Here is a 13,896-nt window from a genome sequence, read left to right as displayed (position 1 = left end):
AGAAGGTCTGGGGGCTTACGTGTTCTCGATCATCGAGTAGTTAATTTCTTCTCTTTGGTGGTGTTTTTAGGAATCTGAAAAACTCAAGAAATATACATGAGATACCATTATCTGGGCACCTCAGAGAGGAGTGACAGCAGAGGATATGGGGGAGGGGTCTGACCCTAGGAGGCCCCACAGGGTCCTGCTTGGTCACACTAATATACCCCGGAGAGAGTGGGAGGTGCTGAAGATTTACAAAGGGCAGTTGGCCAGGGAAAAACTATAGGAGGGGAGGGAAGGAAGGTGGGAATTTGTTTATGGTGGGTCTGTGTTTAGGAGGTTAGATGCCAAGTTTGCGGTGAGGCTGGTGCGCACTGTGTTAGGAGAGTCTGGCTGAGGTCCCCAGGACACCTCATGATGTTACCTGGTGAATTCACTGCAGTCCAAGGGAGGGGGCCTAAATCAGAAACCAGTTTCATCAGCTCACCCATGGGGGCGGTCTTTTAGGGAGGATCTAAATTTACCAGGCTAACCTTCATTTACAGTGGCTGTCAAAGCAAAAGCAATTATTATCAGAATAGCAATTTATATAAGATGTAGATATATACCGTTTACACAAGAGTGATAACTGACTTGCCCATTTTCTTTCCATGACTGAGATGTGGGAAGTTGGCCCAGGGAGCTGTGAATCAGAGGTAGCAGTTGGTCATGAGATAGGTTTGTGAGGGCCTGGAGCCTCCTTCCACAGGGCTATTGTGCCTCCAGGGCTGGACATGTCCTGGCCTCGGGCCGGGTCCTCTGCTCCAGACGTGGTTGGATTGTCACTGCCAGGCAGGCTCTCTAACACTCCTTTTCTGTGCCTTCTGACAGACAAGTTCTTTTAAGGTTCTCTGGTCAGGCTCCTCTGGCAGGCTTGGAACTGAACTGCTGCCCCAGGGTTTTCTCAGCCTAGTTACATTGTGGAATCAGCTGCGAGAAATTTAAAAGCTGCTAATGTCTGAGCTTTACCACCAGAGATTCTAATTATATTGGTCTGAGATGCAGCTGAGTATGTGGAGTTTTACAAGCTTCCCAGTGATTTCAATGTCCAGTCAAGGTTGAGAGCCTTTGCTTGAAGGCAACTGCAGATTTCTGCTCTGGTCCGCTGAGTGCCAGTTTTTCTCCTAGAGGGTCACTTACCATGGATTAGATGCCAAGTGCTTCTCAAGCATTACCTTGTTTAATTCTTTAACCAAGCCGGCCAGGCAGTGAAAAAGAACAATGGTGCAGGGGAAGGCGTCAGGTATAACTGCACAAAGACCTGGGTTCCATCTCAGCCCCACTGCCTACCAGCCAGGCAATTTAGGGCAAGTTACCTAATCCCTGTGAATCTTTGTGCCCTCATCTGTAAAATGGGAATAATAATATCGGCTTCTCAATGTTGTTGTGAGGAATAAATGAGGCAGCAGATGGAAATTAGCTGGCCCAGATTCATCTCCACCATACCGACTCCATTTCAACAGGAAAAGTGGGAGAGACTGAGGAACATCACATTCCTTGGAGGGTCGTTGAGAAAGTGAGGGGAGTCCCCCATCATATTCTGGCCCAGGGACTATGGTCAAGGAGTATGTTTTTTTTTTCATTATGAACATCAGGAATGACTTAAATCATAGTGTTAATTTCCTTTTTCTTCTGCTAAGCAACAATTTTGTGTACAAAGTAGTTTAACATTGTAATAGGGAAGAACAGATCTGACTCCACATTGGATCTGTTTCTTGTACTTTAAACTTTATATTCTATTGCTTTTGCTACAAGTTAAGAATATTGCCTATAGCCTGAAAGAGACAGGATAGAACATTCTCAAGTCTCTGACCTTTAAAGGTATAATACTTTTGCATTAGTATTGAGATAAAAAGTTGCAAAACAGAGAATAACACTTACCTTGTTGGAGGTTTACGGGAACATCATGACCTGACCTATGTGGACAGCTGCAAGAACAAAGGGTTCTGACACCAAGAAGTTTGCAACAACCAACCACATCCCCTCTCCTTTTAGTATAAAAGAAACCGAAATTCTAACTCAGGGAAGATGGTTCTTTGGAACAGTAGTCCACCATCTTCTCAGTCTGCTGGCTTTCCAAATAAAATTGCTGTTCCTTGTTCCAATACTCGTCTCTCGATTTATTGGCCTGTTGTGTGGCAAGCAGTACAAGGTGATAATATGTGCGCCAGAATTAGGAAGATAAGCCCTTCCTAATGAGGGACACTGACAGTTGGTTAAAGAAAAACAACTTGCAGTGGGAAGGTATCTGAGACTCATGCCACACTGGGAGCATTACAGCCTGTTTCCCTTCACAGGCTCCAGATGTTGGGAGGGGGACGGGACAGGAGCCACAGGCACCCACCTGCAGAGCCTGAGTGGAGCAAACACGGTCACCCTTCGGCACAGGCCAAGTGTCATGGTGGTGACAGGAGGCAGGCGTCACTAAGAGGCCAGGCCAGGGAGCTCACACTGATTGAGTGCATGAGTGTGGTGTTCAAGGCTGTTGGTCCAAAGGTCCTGGAGGGTCCACATTCCCAAGATACCCTCTCACTTGCCAGGCTCCCCTTGAACTTTGTGGCTCTGACCCTTTGGAAGTCTCTGGGCTGCATTCCTCAGGGTCTGCTTGCTTCTATCTTGTGGCTGAAGGTATGTTCCCGGGAGAGCCTTCCAACGAGGCCACCTTACACACTCTCCCTTGGGGAGATTTGAGCTATTCCTTCTGACCCCAGTGGGGAGCCCCATTGCACACCCCTTAGTCAGCAAGCCAGCCACAGCAGCAGAGCCCCCCATGCAGACATCAGCCTAAGATTCCAGGTCCCCTCTCCCCACCCTTGCATATGGAGAAGCAGAGGTGGAACAGCTGAGAGAAACATCCTTGCCCACCCCCATCCCCCAGGCATTTGTGTTTTGGGGGCAAAATGAGTGTATTTACACCCCTCATGGTCCAGATTTCTTTAAAAAAAAAAACACAAGAAAGTCAAAATATGATATTTATCTGGAGTGAGAGGGTAAAGAGAAGTTCAATCACTGAGCTGTGAAGCAAAATCAAAATAAGAATCAGCAACAGACCAGCTCTGTCTTAACCCCTTCCTCAGCTGAGCACTTTTCACCTATCCTACTGATATTCTCAAATCAAGAACGTAGATCCCACAACTTTTCATTTTTATATGAAGGTCCCTCTGCCAGAACTTAGTTCCTTTCCAGCTCACCTGGTAGAGCCTGGGGTCCAGGCAGTTCCTGCAGGCAATGATGAGGCTTCCACATGGTCTGAGCTCCCGGTTTCCCTCTGGTCACAAGCTCACTTGGACCCAAATCTCTGTGCCCTGAACTCCCCTCTTGCCAGGGCCTGCCCACTCAGTGTCCTCCACTAGCGCTGGGTCTGCGGTGTGGGCTTCCGGCTGGAGAAGGAACCCCCTCTCTTCCTGACCTCACAGCTCCCCCCTCCTAGAAATGACAATGGCAGAATAGGGCAAGTTCTAGAAGCAGACACTGCACACCACATGAGTTCCTCCAACCAGGAGTCACCTGAGAAAGCCTGGTCTTTGAGACCTACCTCCTCTCCACCATACTCCTGCCCCTACACTCCTTTCTGGAAAATGTCTCAGTTTTTAATTATGCCCATCCAAAGTCCATGTCCTGAGAGGGGCAGCAGGGATGTGAGGCCCAGGAGGCTGCTGCCTGACCAGGTCAGACTTGTCCCCACTGGACACCCCTGGCTCCGCAGTGCCCTGCATGTCAAAGGCTTCCCCAGCCCAGGGACAGAGGAGGACACAAAAACTGAGGGAATGGTGGGGGGGCACAGATTATAGGACTTGAGGCAGCAGGGACATCCCTCCAGGACCTCGGAGGGAAACACCAGGGAGTAGATGCTGAAGAAACAAGAGGAGGGGAAGGAGAAGGAGAGAAAAAGGAGAGAGAAGGAGTCAGCTAGGGTGACAGTCGCGATGGAAGCACCTTCCTAAGATCTGGGACACAGGCCTAGTAGGGACCCTGTCCTGGGGCTCCAAGAACAGCTGGTCTCCAGAAGCCTCACCTTCATATTCAAGAGCCAGGGCAGGAAGGGAGGGTATAGCTCAGTGGTAGAGTTCTTGCCTAGCAAGCATGAGGGCCTGGGTTCAATCCCTAGTACCTCCTTAAAAAAACAAAACAAAAAAAACACAGCTAATTACTCCTCCCCTCCCCCAAATAAGTATACATGAAAAACTGGAAGGAAAGAAAAAAAGAATGATTTAAAAAAAAAAAGTCCCAGGGTAGAAGAGGAGCTGAGGAGTTCCAATAAAGCTTATGAATATGCTTAGGGTAACTGAACTATACATTTAAAAATGGTCGAATGGATCCTACTGTACAGCACAGAGAATTCTATTCAATACATTGTAATGGCCTATAATGAAAAGGAATATATACATATAGTGTGGCTGAATCACTATGCTGTACACCAGAAATTAGCACACTGTAAATCAACTCTATTTCAATTTTTTCAAAAAGACTTAAATAGAATAGAATTTAAATACAAAAAATAAACTAAATAAAATGGTCAAATGGAAAATTTTACATTATGTATAAGTATGTTGTGTAAAAGTTTAAGTAAAATGTTTATGTTATGCAAAAAGAAAAGAAAAGAAAAGAAAAGAAAAGAAAGGAAATGGTACAGTTACTTTGGAAGAGCCTGGCAGTTCCTCAAGAGGTTAAACAAAGAATTACCATTTGACTGAGAAATTCTACTCCCAGGTGTGCACCCAAGAGAAATGAAGGCATACGTCCATATGAAAATTTGTACACAAATGTTTGTAGCAGCATTATACACAATCAAACAGTGAAAACAAAATGTGATCTGTTATTATAATGGAATATTATTCAGCCAGAAAGGAACAAAGTCCTGATTCATTCTACAACATGGATGCACCTCAAAAACACTAAACTGAGTGAAAGAAGCCAACACAAAAGACCACATATGAGTCTATTTATATGAAATTTCCAGAATATAGGCAAATCTGCAGTGACAGAAAGGTCAGTGGCTGCCTAGAGCGAGGAAGGGGTTAGAGGGAAATAGGCAGTGACGGCTAACAAGTTTTGGGGTTTCTTTCTGGGGTGATGAAAATGTTAGGGAATTAGAGAGCAGCAATGGTTACATAACTTAATGAATATACCCAAGCTCATTAGATTTTACATGTTAAAAGGGTGAATTTTACGTTATGGGAATTATATCTCATTTAAAAAATAAGATTACCAACTGTTAGAAAAGACAGGAGTCTTCTGGTAAAAGTTTGGCCATCACTCCTGGCTCCTGGCTGGCCATTCCTCTCCTCTCAGGGACAGGAGCCCAGCAGGTCTGGGGTCCACAAAGCCAAGTACCCCTGTGTCAGGTGTCACAGGCTCAGGATGCTCCCAGTAGGGAGGGGGAGGCAGGGAGGACAGTGGGAGAGAGAGGACCTTGGGGTGTGAGGAGGGAGAAGAGGGCACAGACTGCCCTGCCCAGTGCCCATTGCCTCCCCTCCCACACTTCCCAGTCCTGGGTCCCCAGCCAAAATCCCCATTCCAGGGCCCATCTAGTTGTAAGAGAAGCCCCCGTGGGAGAAGGCAGGGAGGTCCGGGGCACAGGCTGCATACTTGGGGAGGCAAGCCATGGGGTTGACCTCACAAGCCCTAGGATCCTGGTCTGCCCGGAAGTAGATGGAGTCAGCAGAGTCAAAGGAGGGGTCCTGGTCAAAGAAGTTGTAGGGCCGGAGGAAGAAGCCCACTCCGTTCCCTACAGTCACCGTATTGGGAACGTCCTCTGCATGTGGGATGTGCAGGAAACCGGTTGTCACCCAGGCCACCAGGTCCTAGCAGGGGTGAAGAAAGAGGATTTTGAAGCCTGGCTTTGCTAAGGACATGCCTGCCCCCTCCTTCGCAGTGGCCTTGTGTGGAACGATTCAGTTCACCAGACCAGGAAAAATGTGAAATTATAATGCTTTCTTCCTTGGTGGGCTCCAAAGACCCCCTGGAGGACTCTGGATTAGGAGAGAATGAGGTGGCTCGTCCTTGTTCCCCCTCGTCCGCCTCTGACCCCCACCTCCTCCCTCTCGACTCACCTGCCCAGCGATGGTCTCATTGTTGATGAAGTCCGTGAAGTCCAAGGTCGGGGTCCAGGGGTCATTCAAATTGTAGATGCTGATGCTGCTGGGCTCCTCCTCCTTCCGCTGGGTCACAGCCAGCTGGTACCTGCAGGGGATTTGGATTAGATCCCCAAGTTCAATCGACCCGTCCCGCTGCCTGAAGCTGCACTAGGGTGGGGACATGAAGGGGAAATGAGCACAGAGGTCTCAGGGTATCAAACCTCTTTATTATTCTTTGTCCACTTCCCGTTCTTTCTCTCTTAAAGTTCCTGCATTTCTTCAATATCCTGTATCTCAAACATCTACTGGCCCGCTGTTCAGACTTCAGATGGGACTGTCGCTCATGTGTCCATCCAGATGGATGCATATGCCCAGACACAGCCTGATTCCCATCTTAGGTCAATTTCAGTATCTTATGTGCTTGGATTTTAGGGGACACCCCCTCAGATCTGTGCTCCTCTCTTCTTCTTTGTTTCCCTTCCAACCTTGATTGCAAACATTTTAAACATAGAGAAGAGTTGAAAGAATAGTAAACACCCACATGCTCACATCCTAGATTCTACCTGGAACATTTTGTTGTATCTGATTCAGCACATATCTCTCCATTCATCCATCCAACCAGTAGGATTCATTTTGAGTGGCCTAAGATTGTGGCTGCAGGGATGTGTGTGTGTGTGTGTGTGTGTGTGTGTGTGTGTGTGTGTGTGTGTGTGTGTGTGTGTGTGTGTGATGCATGCACACCCACGGGAGGTGGGGGAACCTGGGTTCCCAGCAACATGGAGCTTCTTGTACAATCTGCCTCCCCCAGTGCCTCTCTGGCACCCCACCACCCACCTCGCCCAGCTGAAGGCTCTCTCCATGGAGCTGGCCTGGGGCAGCGGCTCCCCAGGAAAGCTGACCACCTGGATGCGGTAGCCCCGAGGGTGGCCCCACTTGTTGCTGTGGTTGCTGGCCAGGTACACGTAGCGAGGCAGGGCAGTTCCCAGGGGGAAGGCAGCCTGGTCTTCCGTCTCCAGCAACTTCCGGGTCACCTGCAGCCTCTGTATCTGGTGCTCAGGACTCCAGGGTATCGCCGTGGGGACAAAAGCCGTGTCTTCAGCCCAGACCCAGTTCTCCACTCCTGCAAGGGTTGGGTGGAGGTGGGTGAAGGGGAAGGGTGGGAGGGAGGGCTGGTCATACGGTGGCCCTACCCCCTCTAGACTCTGCCCCGACCTGGCTTCTGAGGAGGGGCCAAAGAGAAGTCCAGACTGAGTGTGCCCCTTGCTTCCTTCCCCTCTTGTCAAGATACCCCAGATCCAGAGTTTGGAGAAAGTCTTCCCCCGGATATCATATCCAGTAATCATCCCAGATGTCTTGTGACTGGGCTTCCAGTGACCTTGTCCCTCTGAGGAGCTAAAGGGAGAATGGTTTACCTGAGGTTGGATCAGTTGAGCAGGCAATGTGCAGAGTCAGTTTCTTTCTGACCTGAGGAAAGGGTCTGCACCTCACATCTGAAGCCTTATGGCATCACCAGACTGCCTTATCATGTAAATAATAACAGTGGTAGCTCACAATTGTTGAACTTGAAAAAGCTCTGCAAGGCAGGGTGCTGAGTACTTTACATGTAGTGATGCTCTACTTGCACAACTATCTTATGAAGGAGGAACTGTAGTTGTTCCCATTTTACAGATGGGATAACTGAGAATTAGGGAATTTAAATAATGTGCCCTGGTTTGTCACCAAGGGCACTTGGTTAGTTTCATGACAGGGCTGGGGACCCAGGTCTTGGTCTGGCTCTACAGGACCCAGAGAAGACCAACATAAAGTGGTCCCATCACACATGGACAGCAGACACGCAGGCTAGAAGGAAGGAAAGGCAGACCCTGGGCCCAACATTGCTGGAGCTTACAGGTGTTTTCTATTGTTTGGGGTTTGGAAAGGAATTAAGAGGAAGGCCAAAGGCACAGTCTGTTGCCTGAATATTTGGAATTTTGAATGATTTTATTAGAGTCCAACTAGGTTCCATATTATGAGGCAACTTAAGTGATCTGAGACCAAAGAGCAGTAAACCAAAACATGCTGGAAGCTCCCTCCATACCTTCCAAGGATCAAAGAGAGCAGAGACTGTTTGAGCAAACCCTCAGTTTCCTTTTGTGGATTACTGCTCCTAGTCCACACTCTACAGTGCCTACTTGTAGAGGACAATTAAAGGGAAAGAGTTCTCATTCTGATATATCCACACTAGTAGGCTCATGTGGATAATAACAGCAACAACAATAGCTAATATTTCTCAGTGTGTGTCAGGCGCAGTTCCAAGTGTTTGAAAAGTTGCCATCGCTTAGATGTAGAGATAAAGAGGGACATGTTGTGTTAGTTCTAATACATACATATATTTTCTAAGTCCAATAAGAGCCTAAAAGCAACATCCCAGTAATAATGAGCACACCTGGTACCCAGATCTTGGCTTCTACATACTATTCTCCAATAAAGGAGCCAGAGATTCTTGGAGAAGTGGTTGATTCCAGGGCTGGAGCAGAGAAAATACCAGATGGATTTAGAACATCTTATGGTGCCAGAAAGTAAAGAAATGCTTAAAAAAGGATGGCGGCATGTCAGAAGGACACAGAAATCAACCTGAAGGATCTCCCAATGGCCAAAACTGGAACAATTTAAGGAACAAAATAAACAATAGTACTGGGTTTTAACCCTTAGAATAAAATATCCATGAATTTATACAGTAATGAATAAATGATTACATATATTACATAGAGGGAAAAGGAGAGATAAGACTTTCTTATGGAGAATTCCAATTATTAATGTATAAAGAATAAGGGAAAACATTTAAATGACTAGGAGGGAAACAGCAACAATAATTGTTGCATCGAAAAATCCACCAATAGATGCTAAAATTAGCAGGGAAGAATTTGAGAAGAGGGGTGGAGGGTATAGCTCAGTGGTAGAATGCTCAATTAGCATGCACGAAGTCCTGGGTTCAATTCCCCAGCACCTCCATTAAAAATAAATTTTAAAAAAATTTTAAAAAAGAAATTTGAGAAGAAAATAAATAGTATATTTGCACAGCATCAAAAATTTCCCCCAAATATTTGTTAATTGCAAATGGAAACATACTAACTTTTACGACGAAGGAAGCTGGAAAACACTACGTTAAACAACTGCTTGAGGTCAACATCACTGATAAGACAACATATGGACATCATGTACCCTTGATATGATGCTCTAGGGAGGAGATACATCATTTCTGCGGTTTTCTTGCCAAAAAAAAAAAAAAACCACAAAAACAAAAACACAAGCTCAATCTAATTATGAGAAAATATTAGAGAAACCCAAATTGAAAGACACCCTACAAAATGATTGACCAATATCTTCTAAAAGAAAATTAGTAGAAGCACTGATGAAATTCTCCTAAGGTCTATGGTTTATAGTATGATAATAATATTAATTCCCTGCTTTTGATTATCCTATGGTTATGTGAGACGTTAAAATGAGGGGGAGATGGTGAAGGGTTTATGGGAATTCTGTATAATCTCTGCAGCTTTTCTCTAAGTCTAAAGTTATTTCAAAAGACAAAAGGTTTTAAAATAGTCACCATTAATCTTTACAACAATCTTATGAGGAATGCGCTGCCTATACCATTTTTATACTTGAGTTAAGCTGAGACACAAAGAGGTTAAGTGTAAAAATATTTCTATCACACACATTTTCTGGGAGTTCTCCATGCTCTCTCTGCATCTCCATTAGAATGTAAACCTCCTGAGAGCAGGGACGTTGTTTCTTTTGTTAAATTGTTTAAGCGCAGTGCTCGGCACAAATATGCATTCAGTAAATATTCCTTGCTTGCATGAGTGTGATATGTTGTTATGCAAGAAAACAGAAGTGACAATATATGTGTACAGTATGGTTGAAATTTGATAGTAAAAATCTAAATATGCCTATCAGTATAGCCTATCTTGTACATAGTAAACACCATAATATACTCTAGAATTGCAGACGCACTGTTTTAAAAGACGGAAGAATTTTCTTAAGCATGAGAGAACAGACATCTAAGGGTGAAAATCTCGAAGGAATTCGATGACTTTCACATTTACTTCATATACTTGTACATTTTTAAGGTTTCAATGACAATTTTTAAAGCTAGGCATGAAGACTTCATCCTCCTCTACTGGAATCCTTGCCTCCGCCAGGATGTCTTACCTCCCACATCAAGATCCACCTTGAAGTTGACACTGTGAGTATGGACGGTGCCCAGCGTGTGCTCCCCAACCTGGTTTCCGAATCTTCGGGCAGCACCAAAGAGGAACGATGAACCAATATAGCCCGTGGCATGGACTTTGACTTCTATGGCCCCATTGGGGTGGAAGACCAAATCGCATATATAGTCATAGTTGAGCATGGTGGACACAGATCTGATAACCAGCACTGTCTCTGCAAGGCCCCCAAAATAGTAGGCGGTCTCATCTGAGTGGTGTCGCCTCAGTGGGAGGCCCTGGTTCTGCTCAAACACACAGAAGGCATCGTGTAGTGTCTTGGGGGCTTGGGACTCCAAAAGGAAGTGCCAGTCCACATAGGTGGCCAGATAGGGGCAGTCCACCCCACGGGTCAGAGGTGTGGAGAAGTAGCCCAAGCCAAAGTTGCTGTCCGCATACCGGCCTCTCAGAGCAGAAGGAGAATTTCCACCGTAGACGGCCAAGGCCTCCTGGAGGCTGACCTCATAGGCCACTCTCTCCCTTCGGAAGCGGATGTCAAAGATCCTTGGGCCAGTGAAAACTCCAAGGCCAAAGGAGAAAGTCCACAATGAGGAGGCCACTCGACTCCCCTGGACAATGAAGCGGGGACCCTGGGGATGGAACTGCAGAGGGGGAGCCAGACCCGGGGGCACTGGGGATTTCAGGGACCAGGATGCACCTGTGCCATTGTCTGGGACCACCACCACATTCACCCGGCCAGCCTCAAACTCTTCCTCCAGCTGGGCCAGACTCTCATAGTAGCGGCCTTGAAAGAACACTTTCTGGATGGTCCAGCCGGTGGGGTCCAGAGCCTTGTGGTCTACCAGTAGTTCCAACCCCAAGGGGTTCAGGTAATACCCAGCCCCTGAGATGTTGTAGTAGAGGCCAAACCAGGTGGCCCGGTCCCCTGACTGCAAACCACGGGGGGCTGAGTTCATTGTCACCAGGTTCTTTTCTTGGCGTTTGTAGGAGCAGCAGTGATGGAGAAGCCCAGCAGCCTGGGGCAGCTCTCTGTTGAAGATCATGTGGTCTATGTCCAAGTACTCTCGGATGGGCACAGGGCGTCGGTGATAGGGCAGGGGTCCCCCATTACGCTGCACAGTCACATCCCGCATGTAAGAGGGGTGGGGCAGTGGTCCCACCACCAGCTCAGTCACGTTGGGATGGAGCTGTCTACCAAAGAAGACGATGGCCAGTGCCTCCCGGGCAGGCGGGGGTCTCCCCTTGTCCAGGTGGGCCAAGGCTGCAGCCTTGGGGGGCAGCTGCAGCTCTATTGAGAAGACACAGTTGTCCGAGGGTTGGGCCTGGGCTGCGTCCACCAGGTCTGGCCCCAGCTTCTGGGCCAGAAAGCTCATCACAGCTGCCAGCTCTTCTCGGCTCAGGTCTGCAAACAGCTGGCTCTGGCCATGGTGTGTCCATTGCTGGGCACTGGGAGATACGGAGGGGCAGCTGGGTTTACATTCCTTCCCTACTCCTTCCTTACTCCCAGCACCACCTTCACCCATGGCCATCACCAGAACACTACACAAAAGAATGAAGAGGGTCATAGCTGAAGCTCCTGGCTGTCTTCAGTCTCTTGAATCAGAATGCAGAATGCAAGATAAAAAGATCGACCGACAGGACCTGAGTGCAGGATGTCTCTTTCAGTCTCCAGAGGTGCTTGGTCTCTGGGTGGTTTTTCTGGGAAAGAGGCATGATGGGTACATTGAAGACAAGCAGCCAAGTACAGAGGGTTGGGAGGGGGTGGAAGTGGACGGTGCCAGGAGTCTGGCCAGGCTTGGGAGGCGGGGCTCAGGTGGGAACCTGGACTTTCAATGGCCCATGTAAGCCTGTCCTCCTGTTCCAAGTCAAACACTCAAGTTCAAGGTTGGGAATGAAGCAGGGGAGGGGTGGGCTTTGGCATTAACACAGCTGGAGCGAGTGCAGCAAGAGGAAGAACTGACAGGGGCAGAAAGGGACTGTCCTTGGGCTCTTCCTCTACCCTCTGGATGGAATCTTTCTCCTGGCTACAAGGCTGCAAGCAAAACTCACCTGTGCTCACCCCTCCAGCTTGCTTCCCTCCTTCCTCTCTCTAGTTTGTGATGCCCTCCAGGCTCTGCTCCTCATCACTGTCTACTGCTACCCACCCCCCATCAACCAGAATCCTACTGGCATCCACTCCCTGGGAGGCTTGAGAGGTCTACTGAGAACACAAATCACCTGGGAAGAGCTGGGGGGCTGAAGGGCTGAGCCAGGTCAACATACTGGAGGCCCTGAGGACCCTAAATCACTGGAGGGAAGCATTCGCGGGCAGGAGGGTAGAGCCAATCCGAAGTCAGAGTAGGTGGTGGGGTGGCAGTATAACAGAGACCCCCATCCATCCCTCGAGCAGGGCTGATGGGTCAGGTTAGAGCTCAGGGTGCCTGGAAAACTGACTATAAAATTAACCTAGCAGCCTAGAACCCTCATCTCCAGGAAACCCTCCTCCAAAATGTTGTAGAGGCAGAGAGCGAAAGCACCTCCACTTTCTGGGCAGCCAGGTCCAGAACTAAGAGAAACTGAGGGTTCCAGAGAGGGGACATGCTTTCCTTTATGATCCTGGGGGAGAAGACTTTCTAACCTGGACATGTCCAGGAACATTTCTTCAGGAAGCCACGATAGACAGATGCATGGGCCTGGGGGAGAACAGACTGGATGTTCAGCTGAAGAGAACAGGAGGTGAAAAGGTACAGAAAGTTGAAACAGCATTGACATGGGCAGGGAACGGCCAAAAGGTCAGTGTCCTTGGTGCGAGGTGGGAGGGGAGGCAGGCAGGTCGGGAAGCCTTGTGTTTTAAGCAAAGTAGTAATTGCAGGAAAAGAGTTAAGAAATCTTGGAACCAGTTAAACCAGGTAAATCAACACCAGAAAGGTCAGATTATCCAGATATCAGCTCATTTATGCAATCAGCTATATTTTGATATGGAAATTAAACATAAGGGGTCATTTTGTTACTGACCCAGGTTCTTGGACTCTTTAATCAATAGAAATTGATAAGAGACCAGATGAGAAATTCAGTCAAGGGACTCGTGCTGCAGCAGGAGGGAGCAAAGACAAAAGACAGGTTCCCTTGCTTGCTCTCTGTGGAGGTTAGACTGGTTTCCTTAAATGAGGTGAGGGTTAGAGGGCTTGGTGGGTCAGTTCCAGGGGTGGCTTAGGTGGTCTGTCCACCCCCTTGGTGCTGTGTGCAGGCATCATGCACAGTCCCCTACTTTTGCTCTGGCACCTCAGAAGTGGCAGTTGGTTTGTGACCTTTTTGTATCTTATTGTTCATAATTGCCCTGAGTGCGCATGCATGGATGCAGTTATTTTTAAGCCCTTATAGTTCCTTTGTATTCTGTTGCTCCCAGAGACATTTGTTCAGGTACAAGAGCAGACACTCCGGTAGAGGGTCCCAGGTCCCAGCCTATCTCAATTTGAAATGAGCCATTTGGGTTTCATAATAAGGAGGAGTAGAATCTAAGGTCAAGGCCCAGCCCTGGCCACAAGGCAAGCTTTCCCAGCCTGGGAACATGAATCTGGGCCTTTGGTAAGTTATGGTCTTTGCTCCCAGCCAAG

General features: G+C 47.7%; 1 protein-coding gene across 1 annotated transcript; it reads right to left on the bottom strand.

Annotated features, from left to right (window-relative positions):
• Nucleotides 1-4,861: 4,861 nt before the first annotated feature.
• LOC116147059 (primary amine oxidase, liver isozyme) lies at nucleotides 4,862-11,995 on the bottom strand. Its single transcript, XM_010981819.3, has 4 exons — nucleotides 10,290-11,995; nucleotides 6,933-7,218; nucleotides 6,075-6,204; nucleotides 4,862-5,825 (listed from the first exon to the last, which is right to left on the bottom strand). The coding sequence occupies exons 1-4, from the start codon at nucleotides 11,866-11,868 to the stop codon at nucleotides 5,550-5,552; spliced, it is 2,271 nt and encodes a 756-aa protein (XP_010980121.2). The 5' UTR covers nucleotides 11,869-11,995; the 3' UTR covers nucleotides 4,862-5,549.
• Between the last annotated feature and the right edge of the window lie 1,901 nt (nucleotides 11,996-13,896).

The sequence above is a fragment of the Camelus dromedarius genome, chromosome 16 (assembly GCF_036321535.1).
Source record: "Camelus dromedarius isolate mCamDro1 chromosome 16, mCamDro1.pat, whole genome shotgun sequence".
Lineage (NCBI taxonomy): Eukaryota > Metazoa > Chordata > Mammalia > Artiodactyla > Camelidae > Camelus > Camelus dromedarius.
This window is presented reverse-complemented; position numbering and strand designations above follow the sequence as displayed.

Bases quoted from the DNA above. Each gene is read 5' to 3' on its own strand.
- LOC116147059 (XM_010981819.3), bottom strand. From the start codon at position 11,868: ATGACCCTCTTCATTCTTTTGTGTAGTGTTCTGGTGATGGCCATGGGT. The intron at 7,219-10,289 runs GTAAGACATCCT...CAACCCTTGCAG, and splicing joins GGTGGATCTTGATGTGGGAG to GAGTGGAGAACTGGGTCTGG. The intron at 5,826-6,074 runs GTGAGTCGAGAG...CACCCCTGCTAG, and splicing joins ATGAGACCATCGCTGGGCAG to GACCTGGTGGCCTGGGTGAC.